The sequence below is a fragment of the Hylobates moloch genome, unplaced genomic scaffold (assembly GCF_009828535.3).
Source record: "Hylobates moloch isolate HMO894 unplaced genomic scaffold, HMol_V3 SCAFFOLD_2, whole genome shotgun sequence".
In the NCBI taxonomy this organism is placed as follows: Eukaryota; Metazoa; Chordata; class Mammalia; order Primates; family Hylobatidae; genus Hylobates; species Hylobates moloch.
In genome coordinates this window covers 61960782-61976238 of record NW_026652277.1, presented here as the reverse complement: position 1 = coordinate 61976238, position 15457 = coordinate 61960782, and the positions used below count along the sequence as shown (strand labels likewise).

Genomic DNA, 15457 nt, shown 5'->3' with positions numbered 1-15457 from the left:
AAAAATCCATCCCTCATCCACATGTTCCAACTCTTCTACGAAGTAAGTTAGAATTCAAGGGGAAAACAGATAATATGACTGCCCACTTTAGACGTTCTTCTTGACTAGGTTCTGGCCTCATCGAAAGGAAAGTAGTAATTCCAAAACATTGATCTGCATAAAAAATTATTTAGTTTCTTATTTGTTATTCAGATTTCTAGGAACATTGCTGCTCTGAAAATTTTGACTCCGAGTTGTGGGGTTAGGCAGGAATTTGCAACTTAGACAAGTAGTACAGATAGTTAATCATTTGCTCAAAAAGTATTTGTCTAATATGTGTCAAGCACAGGTTTAGAGACTGTGACTATTATTTTCTAGTGGAAAAGGACAGGAAATAGTAAATGAACATATATAAGTTAAAAAAATTTTTATATTGTAATACATTATGAGGAAAATAAAAGGTAAAATAATAAAGTGTTTGAAGAAGTATTTAGACAAAGTGCCAAGGAAAGCCTCTCTGAAATGAAGACATTTGAGCTGAATCCCAAATAATACAGGCAGCATTACTGAGAATTGAGGTAAGAACATTCCAGGGACCACGAATATAAGTGGAAGTTCCTGATTTAGGAGAGAGTTTGGCACATTCTAGGAACAGAAATGTCACTGAAACCAGCACATAGTGAGAGAAAAAGTGGTAGAAGTTAAGGTAAGATGGATAAAGAGAGACCAAATTATTTAGAAACAGTCCCTGGTAAAAAGTTTGAATGTATTGTAAGTGCATAGGAATCCATTGAGAATTTAAGCAGAAGAATAATCATATTAGATATATGTTAAAAATAACATTTTTATAACTGTGTAAGAAATGAGTATAGGGCGATAAGAGTGAAAGTAAAGAGACCAAAAACGGAAATATTAGGATGGTTCAGGTGTAACATGCCAGTGGCTGGGACTAAAGCAACAAAGGTCAGATTAGAAAGTGGTGTCAGATTTGGGGTATAGTGTTAAGATAGAATTAATAATTCTTCTAACAGGTTGTTGCGAGCAGGAGAAAAGATGACCTATAGGAGTCACTAGATGGCCTCTGAGCCACTAGTGGTATCATGGTACTGTTTCCTAAAGGAGAAAAGAGACTAGTGCAGAACTAGTTGTGAAACAGGGTATGTTTGGAAATAGAAGATTCTGTTTTGTTCATAATAATTTGGAGATGTTATTTTACATGCAAATAGAGATTTTAAAATAGCTATTGGAATCTTGAATCTACAGTTCAGTGAAGGCAATAGCCTATTGATGATACTTAAGGTTATAGGAATTGAGTACATTAACTAGAAAGATATTAAAGATACAGGGAGAAAAGATAGAGTAGTGGTGGATGCTGGAAGAATTTTTAAAAGTTCTCCTAAATTTAAAGTTTGAGGAAAATAAGAGGAACTAAAATGGAAATTAAGAGCAGCTTTAAGTGACTTGAGGGGAAAAAAAAAAGAAGGAAAAGTCAAAAAGTTTTACCAGTCAGAAAAATGAATCACCATGCCAAGAGCTGCTACAATATTGAGTGGGAAGAATATCTAACAGCTACCGCTGGATTTGGCTACACAGAGGTCATCGTTGATCTGGCTGTTTATTTTGAATGGTAACAAGAATGACAAGAATGAAGTAAACATAGGACAGGATTATAGGGGGTCTTGGGATCATGCTGGAGAAATAACACTTTACGTGAATTGATTATTCCTTGTATGTTTAAATCTGTATATTTTAATGGCTTCAAAAATCTTTGGACCCTAAAACTTACTAAGGAATAAATTAATGTGTGTGCTAATGCTAAAGTCATAATGACACTCACTCTAGGCTCCAGATGACATCAAATGTCTCCTCACAATCTGAAAATAGTCTTTCTGTAAGTGTTCAGGAGAAAGAACTATCTCCTTAGACAATCTCTACAAACAGAGATTGTGGCTGTCTACTACACTCCCAAAAGTACTTTGTTTCTAATACAAACAATTTGTATGTGTATTGTTTGTTTAACAGAAGTGGCTACAGGAGAGTAAAATTTTGATATTACACTTTGCTCTAGTTTGTTGACCATGTTTAAGAGCATTTTAGGCTATTTTTCCGTGGTTTTTACATATAGCAAAGATTTTTGAAACATACAAATTTCTACACTAAAATACCAATTTTCTGATGCCTTACAAATCCTATGGAAAGCTGTGTTCCTCATTTACATTGCAACTACTCTTACAAACATTACTGTACTTCAAGAACAAAATAGAGTGTTGAGGTCAGCCTGGTACTAATGAAGTGGCTGAGAAATAAAATAAGACAGAAAAAATAAAACTACATGCATGTAAATACCATCAAAGGAAGACAAAATAGACATGAAGTACATTTCAAAAGTAAGAAATATTAACAGAATAACAAAAAGTTGTTACTAAAAAAGAGTGTATATGAGTCAATAATCATTATGTCACTTATTGCAAAATGTTTTTGTTTACAATGCTTAAAACGTGAACTTATGTACCCACAATAGCCTCTTACCCAGTCCCAGTGTGTGAATGGTGGTAGGAATATACACTGATTATCAGGACCTAAACAAAGGGAAGTTGCAGCTGGACTGAAAAGCCCTGCTGGTTCTCTTCACACAATCCAGGGATATTCCAGAATCAGGCCATGCCCCTGTTGATGGATGCATAAGTAGATAAAGACTGATGGATTCGTTCTAGATTATAAACACTCTCAGTTTGGAGGCCTTGTTCAGCACTATCGCAGCTTCCTTGGAGATTTCAAAGCATGCGAGTTCTGATCCTCCTTTTGCTTTTCTTTGGAAAACACAAGAGCATTGCATAGCTCCATTAGAGAATCCATCTAGTTCATCTACTCCAGTGACTCAAAACACTTTCAGTAAGATTGCCTTAGATCCATAGAGATGGGAAATATCCAATGTTACCAGTACTCAAGAAAATTTTAGACTATGAGCTCCACAAGAACAGAGATGTTTACCTGCTTTGGTTACTAATTTATCCCTACTACCTGAAACATTACCTGAAATAAGGTATGTGCTCAAAGAATAATATCCAGTACCTGAAATATTGTATGTGCTCAAATAATAATGTCCAGTTTTGCAAAGCCCCACAAAAGCTACATTAGTATTTGAAGTGAATGGGTGATACCAAGGTAAACACGTTTTTATCTTGGTGGGAGAAAAGATTACTAGCACTCTCAGATGTTCTTAAAATATATTTTCCTGTGAAAACAATGTCTTCAGAAGTGTTCTGAGTCTCTGCTACTTGTAAATTAAATAATTCAATACTCAACCGAAAATCATTATCACTCTTATTATTCTAAATCAATGGCTGAGAAATTACTGTATGAAATAGAACACCTTCAAAATTTGAGGAATGACCAGATCATAATGTTTCAACCACAGATCCTGACAATCAAAGGGAAACACTGTGACTAAATAGTTCAGATAGAATGGCTGGTGTTACTAGTTTAGCAACTTGGTTTAGCAATTTTAAATTCTGTCATCTCTTTTTCAACCACAAAAACCAACTATTCTGAGAAACAAAATTTCATTTTACTCTGTGTAATCCAAATAAGTATTCTAGGGTTTAGAATATTGTTCCTAACTTTCTAAGACATGCAGTAGTTCTAAGAAACAGACAGGAATATAGACATAACTACAATGCTGATATTATTTCTTGTTTGTGTTCTGGCAGTCCTACATTAATTCCTGTAAGTTCCTCAATCTGGTTAGGTCTTCACAGCCAAAATAAAGTCACAGTTAACATTATTTCTTGAGAAAAGCAAGTAAAACAAAATATTCTTTCTTGAATTATCTAAGCAAAATTTTTGTTTAGCTATTTTTTGCCAAAATATTCACAATGTCAGAGGGTTTGTGATTTATGCTCTAAGTCAAAATGACTTTCCTTAAAACAGAACAATTATCTCCCATTCAATAATTTAATAATTTTTTTCAGAATGGTTCACCTATATTATTGAAATTTAAAATCTTAAAAAAAGTTTATTCATAAGATGATAATAAATCACTAAGTATGTAGTCAATGCATACGGGAGAAAATGTGCTGCAGCTCAAACACAAATGATTCCCCACTTTATACTGATTAAAATGTTTCGTATATGGGTTTGACTTTTATAAGGAGGTGCTCTTGGGTATGTGTGAGATGGCCAATTATTTAATTTTTTAAAATCAATAATTGTAATTCTGGAAGGAAGAAGACCAACCACAGTCAATACCAGATGTAGTATCACTTGAAATCCAGGTTCTTAAAATAAAAGAAACAATTAAAATGTGAAAGTATTGTGGCTATTTTTCATTTCAACAGCAGTTTTAAGTTTAAATAGATAGGATAAGTTGAATAAGAATACAATTAATATTTTTAAAAATTCTTCTATATTTCTTTATAAACATAAAAAGATTATTTAAAAAGATATGAATACTCTTTTTTCAAGCTTTATGAGTGATGACTCTACATCCTTCACTGCATTTCATTAAAAAAGATTGACCCAAAGGTGACCCTGCTGTCATCAAATCTTTCCTTCCTGTCATCATCTTATTGGGTAAAAAGTAGGAGGGAAATAGAATAGCGTGACTCAAGGTACTAATACCCTTTAATTAGTCTTCAGTTATTTTTCTTGGGTCTTCTCTACAGCTGACAGGCCAACTCAACCTACTGCCAACCAAGACCTGAGTGGCACAAGGAAAGGTAATGCTGCTGAAACACTTGGATAAAGTGATCCTTTTCACAGTAGTTAGTTGGGACATCACCATAGTTATTTCAGAATCACATTTTCTTCCTTTTAGTTATTGTTAAGTTTGAATATGACCTAGCATCACTTTAAAATTAATTTCTAACCTAAACCTAAGTTCTGGATGGTGTTATGCTCAAATTTATTTTTAACTTTACTTTGGGTTCCAGTCAAATTCTGATACCAGCTAAATCATAGCAGACATTGTGAATTCTGAACAAGAAGGCATTTAATGTATTCCTACAGACAAATGTTGAGAGTTAACTCGTCAGGAAGTTGATAATAATTGCAATTAACCCCTTAATTACTTTCAAATTTTATTTCTATAAAAGTCATAATTTTATTTGTTATAGAATAATTATTTTTTAAACATGTTTTTCAAATATTCATGAAAGCTGGATAATTCTACCGTTTCACAAATTACTTCTTCTTACCAAGTGATGAGGGCAAATGCAAATGTAGCTGATATGCAAAGTATGGTCTTATCTCTGTGATTTTTGTTTGTGCCAAAAAGAAATTACTATCATTTTATAGAATATTTTCTTTTGTTTACATATCATTTTACTGTGTGAGTTGATAAGCGGTCTGTGATTCATCATAATAACATTTTCAGTCTATAATCCTAAAAGATCACTAGCAAGTGAAGCATTAATAAGGAGCTTCATCCCACTTAATGAAATATGAGTTTGCTTAGATTGTTCAAATTGATTCCAAATGAGTTCCATCGAATGGAAATCTGATGACATCATATGGGCAGTTTTGAAGTCACTTTAGTAGACAGCCTTCCTAATCATTATTGCCTGAGAATCAGACGTTAATGGAGTCCGATGTGCTTTCCATCCCCTATCTGAGGCTTTAATTTTGTGAATCTTTTATGTAAAGTTCAAGTTTGTAGTGATTCAAGTTTATGAGTATGTCAATAACAATAGCTGCAACAAGATGAAGTTAGTAATTACTTCCCAAATATAATATATACTTAAATACAAAAAGTTTGGGGTATCATAAATTATTATTGTCTAAAAAGATTTATTAAAAATCAAATAAGCAGGTATGACACTGTATATACACTTTTAGAAAAATAAGGCTAATTTATTTCTTTAAATATTTTAGTCAAAGCCACTGTAATTGTAATCTCTATACTTCTTATTAAAACAATCAAGTTAATCATATCAGTTACGATTACTGGAGAAGTATGTTATAAAGAAAACAGTTTCATAACCCTCCACTTCCTATTCCATCCTACTTACTTCTGTTGGAGTGATCATGGAATTATAGAATTTTAGAAATCTCTAAGTTCAAACCCTGGTTTTACAGGTAAGAAAATGTAAAGCCCAGGAAAAGGAAATCACTTGATCAAAGTTACAGAGGTAGAGATAAGGCCTGGTCTAGAACTCAGTCCTCCAAAAAATGTATAGTCATACACTTTCTAGTCCGAAAACACTCAATTGTTTTCTGTTGTTTATAAAGCCATGCCTAGCTTTTTAACCCATCATTATCTTAAAGGTGTCTACTTTTTCTGCTCTAAACTTTCCTTCCAATCTTGTATTTCCCATCTCATACAAGATTCCAATCGAATGTTCATGGCAATTCTCAAGACTTTCTCCTCTACTTGAAATATTTCTCTCCCTATTAAACACTACATAGGCAAGCCTCACCTATATGTCATTTTTTCCACACAAAGACTGCTGCTTCTCTCAACTGAAACTTTTATTAATAGAAAACCACCTTTGTGTCATTTTCTACTTTTTTCCCTCTTACAGTTATTTGTATATGTTTCAACACTCTTCCTAAAATTGAGGCTACTCATTGGCAAGGCCTGTATCATATTTACCTTGATAATCTCAACATTTGACATAGTAATGATAATTTGATAATTCCGTTAATATTGTCAAAAATTAAATTCAGAAATTTTTTACTCCAAGTTTGAGTTTTTACATTCTTTTGTTAAAATAAATTTTTCACATCGGCTAAATCTACCTGTAAATCTGGCTTTTTTTCTTAATCAAGGAAACATTGTATTCAAGTCACTCCTAAATTTCTAGTAAGAAATTCTTTTAAATTAATTTTTTAAAAATTTATCTTTAGGTGCAATAATGAAGAGTTTTCTTCTAGTTGTCAATGCCCTGGCATTAACCCTGCCTTTTTTGGTAAGTTAATTTCATCTAACCAGTTTGTACTGACTTTAAGAAAATTTTATTTAAGGGCCCAACTATGCAAATTTCTAAATACAATTATACTTCATAGAACAAAATATCTACATAGTTGTTACATTTTTAAGGTTAATTTTTTTAATATTTCAATTATAAAATCAAAGTCATGTTCTTTTGGATATCCATTTAGTTCTGTGAATTAAGAAATCACACTTAATCATGTATAGGAAACTTTTAAAATTCTCATACTATAGAGAAAATACATTCTGGCGGAAAACAATACTGAAAACATTTTAAAATTGTAAATGCATTAAAGATAATTCAGAAAGAATAAATACAGAAATCATAGTCTGGGAATCAGAAATTATTTTAATTAAGTTCCTATCTCACTCAGACTCCAATCTCTTTATGGAAACAAAATCCTTCAAAGGTCAACTTTGTTTAAGCTTTTTCACACGTTTCAAAGACCTTGATAATTCTGCCTTTAATATTTGAATCATTATCTTTTGTTATATTCTTCCCCATTATGTCAATTGACTGACCCCTTTCCAGGGATCAATGGTCATAAACAGCTTGAAGGCTTGCAGGCATTATCTTGAGCTATATGCAATGTTTTAAGGCTACTGGACCTAGAAAAAGGTTCTGTTTTTTTCTTTTAATTTTTTGACTTGTTTTTATTGTTGTTTTGGCTATTGCCTTTTTTTATTTTCTTGTTCATCTGGGGATTCTAGGCACTGACAAAGGAGGCAAGCATAAATAATGGTATATGTCCTCCTCCTAGACTGTAAAATTTTGGGGAGCACTAGTCCTTGTTCTGTGAATCTCTGTAATATTTATTTATTATTAAGTTTAGACTTGTTTTTAAGTAACATCTATTAATTAATTCTATTAACTGCATGTTGTGCTTGTGTATAAAATGTCTATTAATTCTATTAGGTCAATTCTTGGAGTCAAAATTACCTTCTAAAACTTTGAGTTCTACAACTCAAATACTTTGTGGCCACCTGAACATTTGGAACTTAGGTTGTCTCTTTGAGTAATAGGGCTTAAAGTTTAAATCATGAAATGATCTACAAATCCCTGCTGCATAGCAACCTCTCCTGAGCTACCTGAGCCGGATTTGTCTTTCAAACATTCCTTCCCATTTTCAAAAAGGCTTCAGGCCTCAGGGACATGAACAAATATACAGAAAAAAAATTAAAGCTTATTGATTTTACCATTCAATCTTAGGAGTAGTCGAATTTATACAAATTAAAACATCAATGTGATACCATGTTATATGTACTATTTTATCCCTTCCCCCAAAATAAAAATAGTTAGATAATATTTTACTAGCACTTATGCACTAAACTGCATAAACACATAGCCTATTGGTGACATTATAATTTGACTCAACTTTTCTATACCACAATTTGATAATTTCTATCAAAGAGTCAAATCTCATTTGTGAAAAATCATTTTAAGGTATTAATGAAAATTATTAAAAAGGCCACTGGTATACAGATGTTAATCATCTCTCTGCTTATAATTAAACTTTTATCTTAATAGATAACAGTAAGAAATAAACATTTCATGACATAATCATTGATCACTTAGTTATCAACTATGAAAATGTAAGTATGAAACCTATGATATAAATTAAGAAAAATATGACATACCACATTTCTTATAAAAATGCAGGATACTTTTTAGACAAGCATATACCAGGAATACATAACATAGGTTGATATTGCATTACGGTATCTAGATTGTCAGAATTTTTTAAAGTATACTTTCTGTAATATTCATATTACTTCTTTTTTTTTTTTTTTTATTTGAGACAGAGCCTCGCTCGGTCGCCCAGGCTGAAGTGCAGTGGCACAATCTTGGCTTACTGCAACCTCTGTCTCCCAGGTTTAAGCAATTTTCCTGCCTCAGCCTCCCAAGTAGCTGGGACTACAAGTGCCCACCACCATGCCCAGCTAATTGTTGTATTTTTAGTAGAGACAGAGTTTCACCATGTTGGCCAGGCTGGTCTTGAACCCCTGACCTCAGATGATCCACCCACCTCTGCCTCCCAAAGTGCTGGGATTACAGGGTGAGACACCGTGCCCGGCCTCATATTACTTCTTTACATTTTAAACTAATGATTTAATATATTTAAAGAAAAGCAAGTCTTTGTCTCAAAGCAAGGAAACTTCATTACCTTCTCAAATTTCTGATTTTCTATACTCACACCTTCCAAAAGGTTTCTAGAGTCATTTTATACCCAAGGAATACATGTGTAATGTCCTAAACCAGAACTGTCAATTTACAAATATTTAATATTATACCTGCTTTCAAAAGTTTCTAAAAGCTTTGGAGTTTTTAGTTTTATAAATATATGTCCATAAAAATTGTTTTCTCATTCCTGATTCTCTAAATATGTCACAATCCAAAACTAAGAAAAGCACTATAAAAACAAATGAAAGATGGTATTAAAAACACTATTATTTATATGTTAAGGTTATGCAAGAGGCAATATTTTAAATCTTCTAAGTAAACGTTATGAATCATCTTAGTATGAGAGCAGAGAAAGGAAAAAAGGCTCAATGCTCCTCTAATTTTTAACAATGTATATTTAATAAAAACGAAATAGAAATTATTCATATTTTGCATTTAAGCATATTTGTTGGCATGGGAGTCAGATGCCTAGATTTTTCCCACAGTGACTTTTTCATTCTAGGTGGTAATATTTAAAGACAATATAAACATGAGGTTTATTATTACTAATCAGTTAGACTACTGTTGCTTCTTAAGTAGGCCATAGGCCTCATAGATCAGTCATGAAAAATGTTTTAAAAAATAAAAAGAAAACATGTTTTGTCTTTAACACAAAAGATTTTTTTAACTGATTTAAGTCCTTTTTTTTTCTTTTTTAACTTATTTCTCATTATTTCTTCTTCTGGAACTCCCCAGGCTGCTGAGGTTCAAAACCAGAAACAACCAGCAGTAAGTCTATTTTAATTACTTCTGTTAGAGGCATGAACTACAAAATATATTCTGCAAAGGTCAATCATATTATAGATGGCTTCTGTCTAAAACCTAAATATTTCATTTCCATAAAACGATCTAATAAAATTTGCAAGAAAATAATTTCAGCAACAGGTGATATGAATCAACATTATGTTCATCTGAAAGTTTTATTTTCTTATAAAACCCAAGTCATGTATCTCTGGTTTTCATGTATATTTAGCAATATGAGAAAACTCATTCAACATTTCATACTGGAAAAAAATGAAAACATAAGTAAAGCTTAATATTTCCCCTTTCCACTTTTTAAGACAAGGAAAGATCCTTTTCTGACCCATCTTTGAATACTTCTCATACATCCATATTTACTTCCCCTTTCATTTCCCAAATATGTTTGAATACATTTAAATATGTCTCATTTTAGGAGAAACGTTTGCTTTGTTGTATAATTTTGTCAATTTATTTCTATTCATATGGAAAGGTCTACTGACAAATTTTTAAACATAGGCACATAGATATAGACAATTCTTTATCTAATGTTTTGTGAAGAAAATTAAACCAAAAAAAAATCCAAAATCTAAATCCAGGAATTGCTCCACATCACATTATGTTACTATTCTGCTATAGTTTAGGAAAAAATAAATGTGCTCTTGGGCTAATGTTTAAATGAATAAAATTTGAGATCAATTACAAATATGTGGTGAGAATACATATGTGTGTGTGTATCATTTTGTGTGTGTCTGCATGTTGTGCTTGTGTATAACATGTCAAAGTACTCAATGAGATTTTTCTCTGTATTGTACCTATAATAGCTAACATACAGGATCACTTTCCATGTATGCCAATCTCTGGGCAATATGGTTTACATTATGAATAAACTCATCTAATTTCTTGAAACAAATATTATATGATATTATCAAAATAATATTTATAATTTGAAAATCATTAAGTGGAAAGGCAATGTACAAATCAACATCTTATAAAATAATATTGCTGCTGGGTTCCATACTTCTAATATCTTACTCAATGGTAAATACTATATTATTTCAAAAAGTTCAGATTTAAAGTATTTCCATATTTGGGTCTATAATAATAATATTCTGTATCATTTATTTTTTTTTTTTTGCAGTGCCGTGAGAATGATGAAAGACCGTTCTATCAGAAAACAGCTCCATATGTCCCAATGTATTATGTGCCAAATAGCTATCCTTATTATGGAACCAATTTGTACCAACATAGACTAGCTATAGCAATTAATAATCCATATGTGCCTCGCACATATTATGCAAACCCAGCTGTAGTTAGGCCACATGCCCAAATTCCTCAGCAGCAATACCTGCCAAATAGCCACCCACCCACTGTGGTACGTCGCCCAAACCTGCATCCATCATTTATTGCCATCCCCCCAAAGAAAATTCAGGATAAAATAATCATCCCTACCATCAATACAATCGCTACTGTTGAACCTACACCAACTCCTGCCACTGAACCAACGGTGGACAGTGTAGTCACTCCAGAAGCTTTTTCAGAGTCCATCGTCACGAGCACCCCTGAGACAACCACAGTCTCAGTTACTCCACCTACGGCATAAAAACACCAAGGAAATATCAAAGAAGACAAAGCAGGTAAATGAACAATATACAAAATGAATAATTTCGACAAGAAGCATGGATTTATGAATACAACCATACATTCTAAAATAGTACAAATAGATAAACTAAGTGTGTTATAGAAGCAGACAAAACAGGGTACTTACAATTTTACCTTGCTAAACCCATAGCATTGATATACCAGATTCTGTTCCAACTAGAAATTTAAAATAATTTTATTGGACAAAATGAAAATAATTGGCAACTTTATTATCAAACTTTTTTCTGACAATTGGGACGCTCTTAGAATGTAATAGTTTTATTTCATCCTTATTCACACACAAACTATGACAGTAGAGTAACACAGCAAGTAACATTTTCAAGATTTTTATTTCAAAAATAATTTTTAGAAGAAGTTATATAGAATATGAGTTTAAGTAAATTTTAATTCTGTAACAATTCTCTTGCACTCTCATTGTAGTATTAACAGAGTAAAAGGAAACGATATGCTTCCATGCATTTCTTTATTTCAGACACATTTCCAAAATGATTCATGAAATTAAGCCTCTCAAATTTCTCCTATTCTAAGATAAACCCAGGGAAGAATTATAATGCTTAACTTGAAAAACACATAAATATTAAAAGGATACTTTCAGAACACTGAATGTGATGCAAAATGTTACTATTTATTACTTGGACCAATGGATAATGGCAGAATCTAAAATAATTTGAAACTTATGAGAAGAATTTAAACAAAGAGAATGATTAATAGAGTGGAAAATATCCAAAGAGTGTAAAATAATTTGGGGAGAAAGTTGCAAAATGTTGAGTTTCTTTGCAACAAATATTTTCAGTCCATCAGATGTCTACATGTTTTATGATCTAAAATACCAGACAATGGTCTGTGATATCATGGGACTACCATTAGCCCAGAAAAGGTTGCTTCTGTCATCTGCTTGCCTAATGACCATAAGCTGGTCATTACTTTCTCTGAACTTTTATTTTCTCATAATTCTGGTTGCTATGAGACTCAAGTGAGAATGCACATGTGAAAGGATTTTAAAAACTGATCAATCTGTAAAATGTCATGTATTGGAAAAGATAAAGTAAAATTCATACCAGTATCCTAAGTCTCCACTAAGTGATAAAAACCGTACATAATTATGTCTGTTGATTCCCATAGTAACCATATGAAACAGATATTATTCCTATCTCAAATTTAGGGATAAAAACCAGTAGGACTGAGGACATTAAGTAAATTATCACAGCTAGAAAGTGCAAATGGGAGGCAAACCAAACCTGTTTAATTTCAGATAGTGGGGCTTAATTACTATGTCATTTATTTTTATATGGGCTGTCTAACTTGCCAAGAAACAGGGAAAATACACTGTTTTTTCCTTAGACTAGCATATGGATAAATTGTGTTGTTTAGTTGCTGTTCAACAGGATATCTGTTAAGAAAAAGAAAACAAGAGCTGGTTAAACAGGTGGCTTACTATCTTTTGGAGAATAAACTAAGAAAATTAATACAACATGAAAGCATGTTATTTAATAAGTAGTTACATATTTTACTGATGCAAAATATAAAGAAGCATGTAAAAGACAGTTTCTTTCTGTAAATATTACATAATGTCTATTATTTCCAGTTTACTATATGCCTATTTTAAATATTTAAGTTTAAATATTTAATCTGATTAACTTATTGGATACAGACATAAAAGAAAAATTGTGGAAGTTAAATATATATCATGAGAACTGTTAACACACTATGAATAAATTTCTAAACTATCATTACTTTTTATAGGACTTGCTGAAACTAAATGACTACTTCACACTCTCCTTCAGCCATTTGTCTGCCTTCAGTCAACAGAAAATGTGATTTTCACAGATTCAGCTCTTCTATCCTTACATTTTACATTCATGCCACATTCAATATTTTGATTCTTGCACAATAAAGCCAACTGATTGCAACTGATTCTTTGAGAGGAGTTTGCAAAGTTACCTCAGGGATCTCTGAAACTTTGAAATGCTATGACAAATTTAGTGTGAGTTAGAGTACACAAATTTACTTAAGGCAGTGTTCATAGTTTCATCAGGTTCTCAAAGTGGTTCGTGTTCTGACACTAAGAATTTCTCCTCTAGGACGACACTGGGACCTGAGAAAGCCAAACCGTGGTGTTCCAATCAAGGGGACCACAGAGTGACTCTTGAGAGCCATGGGAACTCTAGAGTTAGCATTAAATTTAAGTGCCCAAATGATTGCTAACGTTAGTCTAGATTATTCCTGACAGCAAATTCTGGGCACAGGCAAACTACAAATGTCCACAACTACAAACACAGATATATTGCAAAATTATAGATGTTGACAGAGATTCTAGACACGCATGACTAGATTTCCCCACACTGGAAGCCACAGTCTCACATCTGTTCAAACACACACACACACCCCCACCCCCACACACGCGCACACACACACACACACACACACACATCACACACCAGAAAGCTTCCGGAATTCAGGCCTTCCAGTTTGGAAAAACTCGTGAATATTCAAGGTCCAAGGATATGACATAGTTGTTTTCTTAAACAAATATTGCAAGGAAAATCAGGTCACCTTTGTGCTTGGTCCATATTTAACACATCATGCCAGAAAAAATAAAACTCACTCAGCCCTTACAAAATGTTTATTGCTCACCTATCTAATCTTCTGCTGTGACTCCCAACAGATGTGCTATTATTAGGATTGATTTACAGTGTCTAACTGCTCTCTCACTCAAATAGAGAGTCTTGAACAGAGACATGGAAGGAATATGACATGGCTAGACCTTATTTGCTATGATCATTAATGATATTATTAATTTCTTAAAAAACAAAGTAAATATGTGGAAAATGCAAAATTTATATCATTAATTAAAAATCTTATCACCTATTATACACAAGGCATTGTAAGAATTATTGTGATAATACAAACAATAATAATGGCTGATAACAATAAGCAACGAGCAGTTATAAAGTACATACTATTTGCCAGTCAATCTTCTATTTGTTTATATTTATTTACTCATTTAATATGTAGTCATGAACTACATATATTTATTCTTGTTGTTATTATAAGTGAAGAGAAATGAAGTAATTTTCCCCACGTGAGGCTGAGATTTGAAATTAAAGTCTTACTTTAAAGTCCATGCTCTTTAAAAACTGACACATGGACCAATGGAACAGCATAAAGAACCCATAAATAAAACTGAATGTATGCAGTCAACTAATTTTCAGCAAGGGTACAAAGAAGACACAATAGCAAAATTATACTCTTTTTAACAAATGGTGCTGGGAAAACTGGGTATCACAGCAAAAGAATGATATTGGACCCATATCTTACACCATACACAAAAATCCACTCAAAATGGGTAAAAGCTCAATGTAAGACCTGAAACTTTAAAATTACCAGAAGAATACCTAGGGAGAAAGCTCCTTGACATTGGCCTTGGCAAAAATCGTTTCGGATATCACACTAAAAGTTCTGGCTACAAAATCAAAAATAAGTAAATGTTCTCACTCGTAAGTGGGAATTGAACAATGAGAACACAGGGACACAGGAAGGAGAACATCATACATCGGGGCCTGTTGTGGGGTGGGGGGAGGGATAGCATTCGGAGATATACCTAATGTTAAATGACGAGTTACTGGGCTCAGCACACCAAAATGGCACATGTATACATATGTAACTAACCTGCACGGTGTGCACATGTACCCTAAAACTTAAAGTATAATAAAAAAAGTCCTATAAGAAAAATTGCCATCTTTATGAATCTCTGCAATAAAATATGGCATAAACCTTTAAAAAAATAAGTAAACGGGCTACATCAAACTAAAAATCTTCTGCACAGCAAAGAAAATAATCAACAAAATAAAAAGACAGCCTATAAATTGGGAGAAAATATTTGCAAACCATTTATCTAATAAGGGGTTAATATCCAAAATACATAA

At 32.5% G+C, this 15457-nt stretch overlaps 1 protein-coding gene across 3 annotated transcripts; it reads left to right on the top strand.

The window, feature by feature from the left end:
* The first annotated feature begins 610 nt into the window (after positions 1–610).
* Positions 611–13445, top strand: CSN3 (casein kappa). 3 transcript variants are annotated; one of them, XM_058429960.1, is made up of 6 exons: positions 611–685; positions 4644–4697; positions 6826–6887; positions 9828–9860; positions 11011–11506; positions 13275–13445. In XM_058429960.1, exons 3-5 carry the CDS (start codon positions 6834–6836, stop codon positions 11470–11472), a joined length of 549 nt encoding a protein of 182 aa, XP_058285943.1. In that variant the 5' UTR covers positions 611–685; positions 4644–4697; positions 6826–6833; the 3' UTR covers positions 11473–11506; positions 13275–13445. The 3 variants fall into 3 exon arrangements, with proteins under 3 accessions (XP_058285943.1, XP_032020181.1, XP_058285936.1); XM_032164290.2 differs by lacking the exon at positions 611–685 and having other exon boundaries at positions 4629–4697; XM_058429953.1 differs by lacking the exons at positions 611–685; positions 4644–4697; positions 13275–13445 and adding an exon at positions 5581–5684 and having other exon boundaries at positions 11011–11472.
* The last annotated feature ends 2012 nt before the right edge of the window (positions 13446–15457 follow it).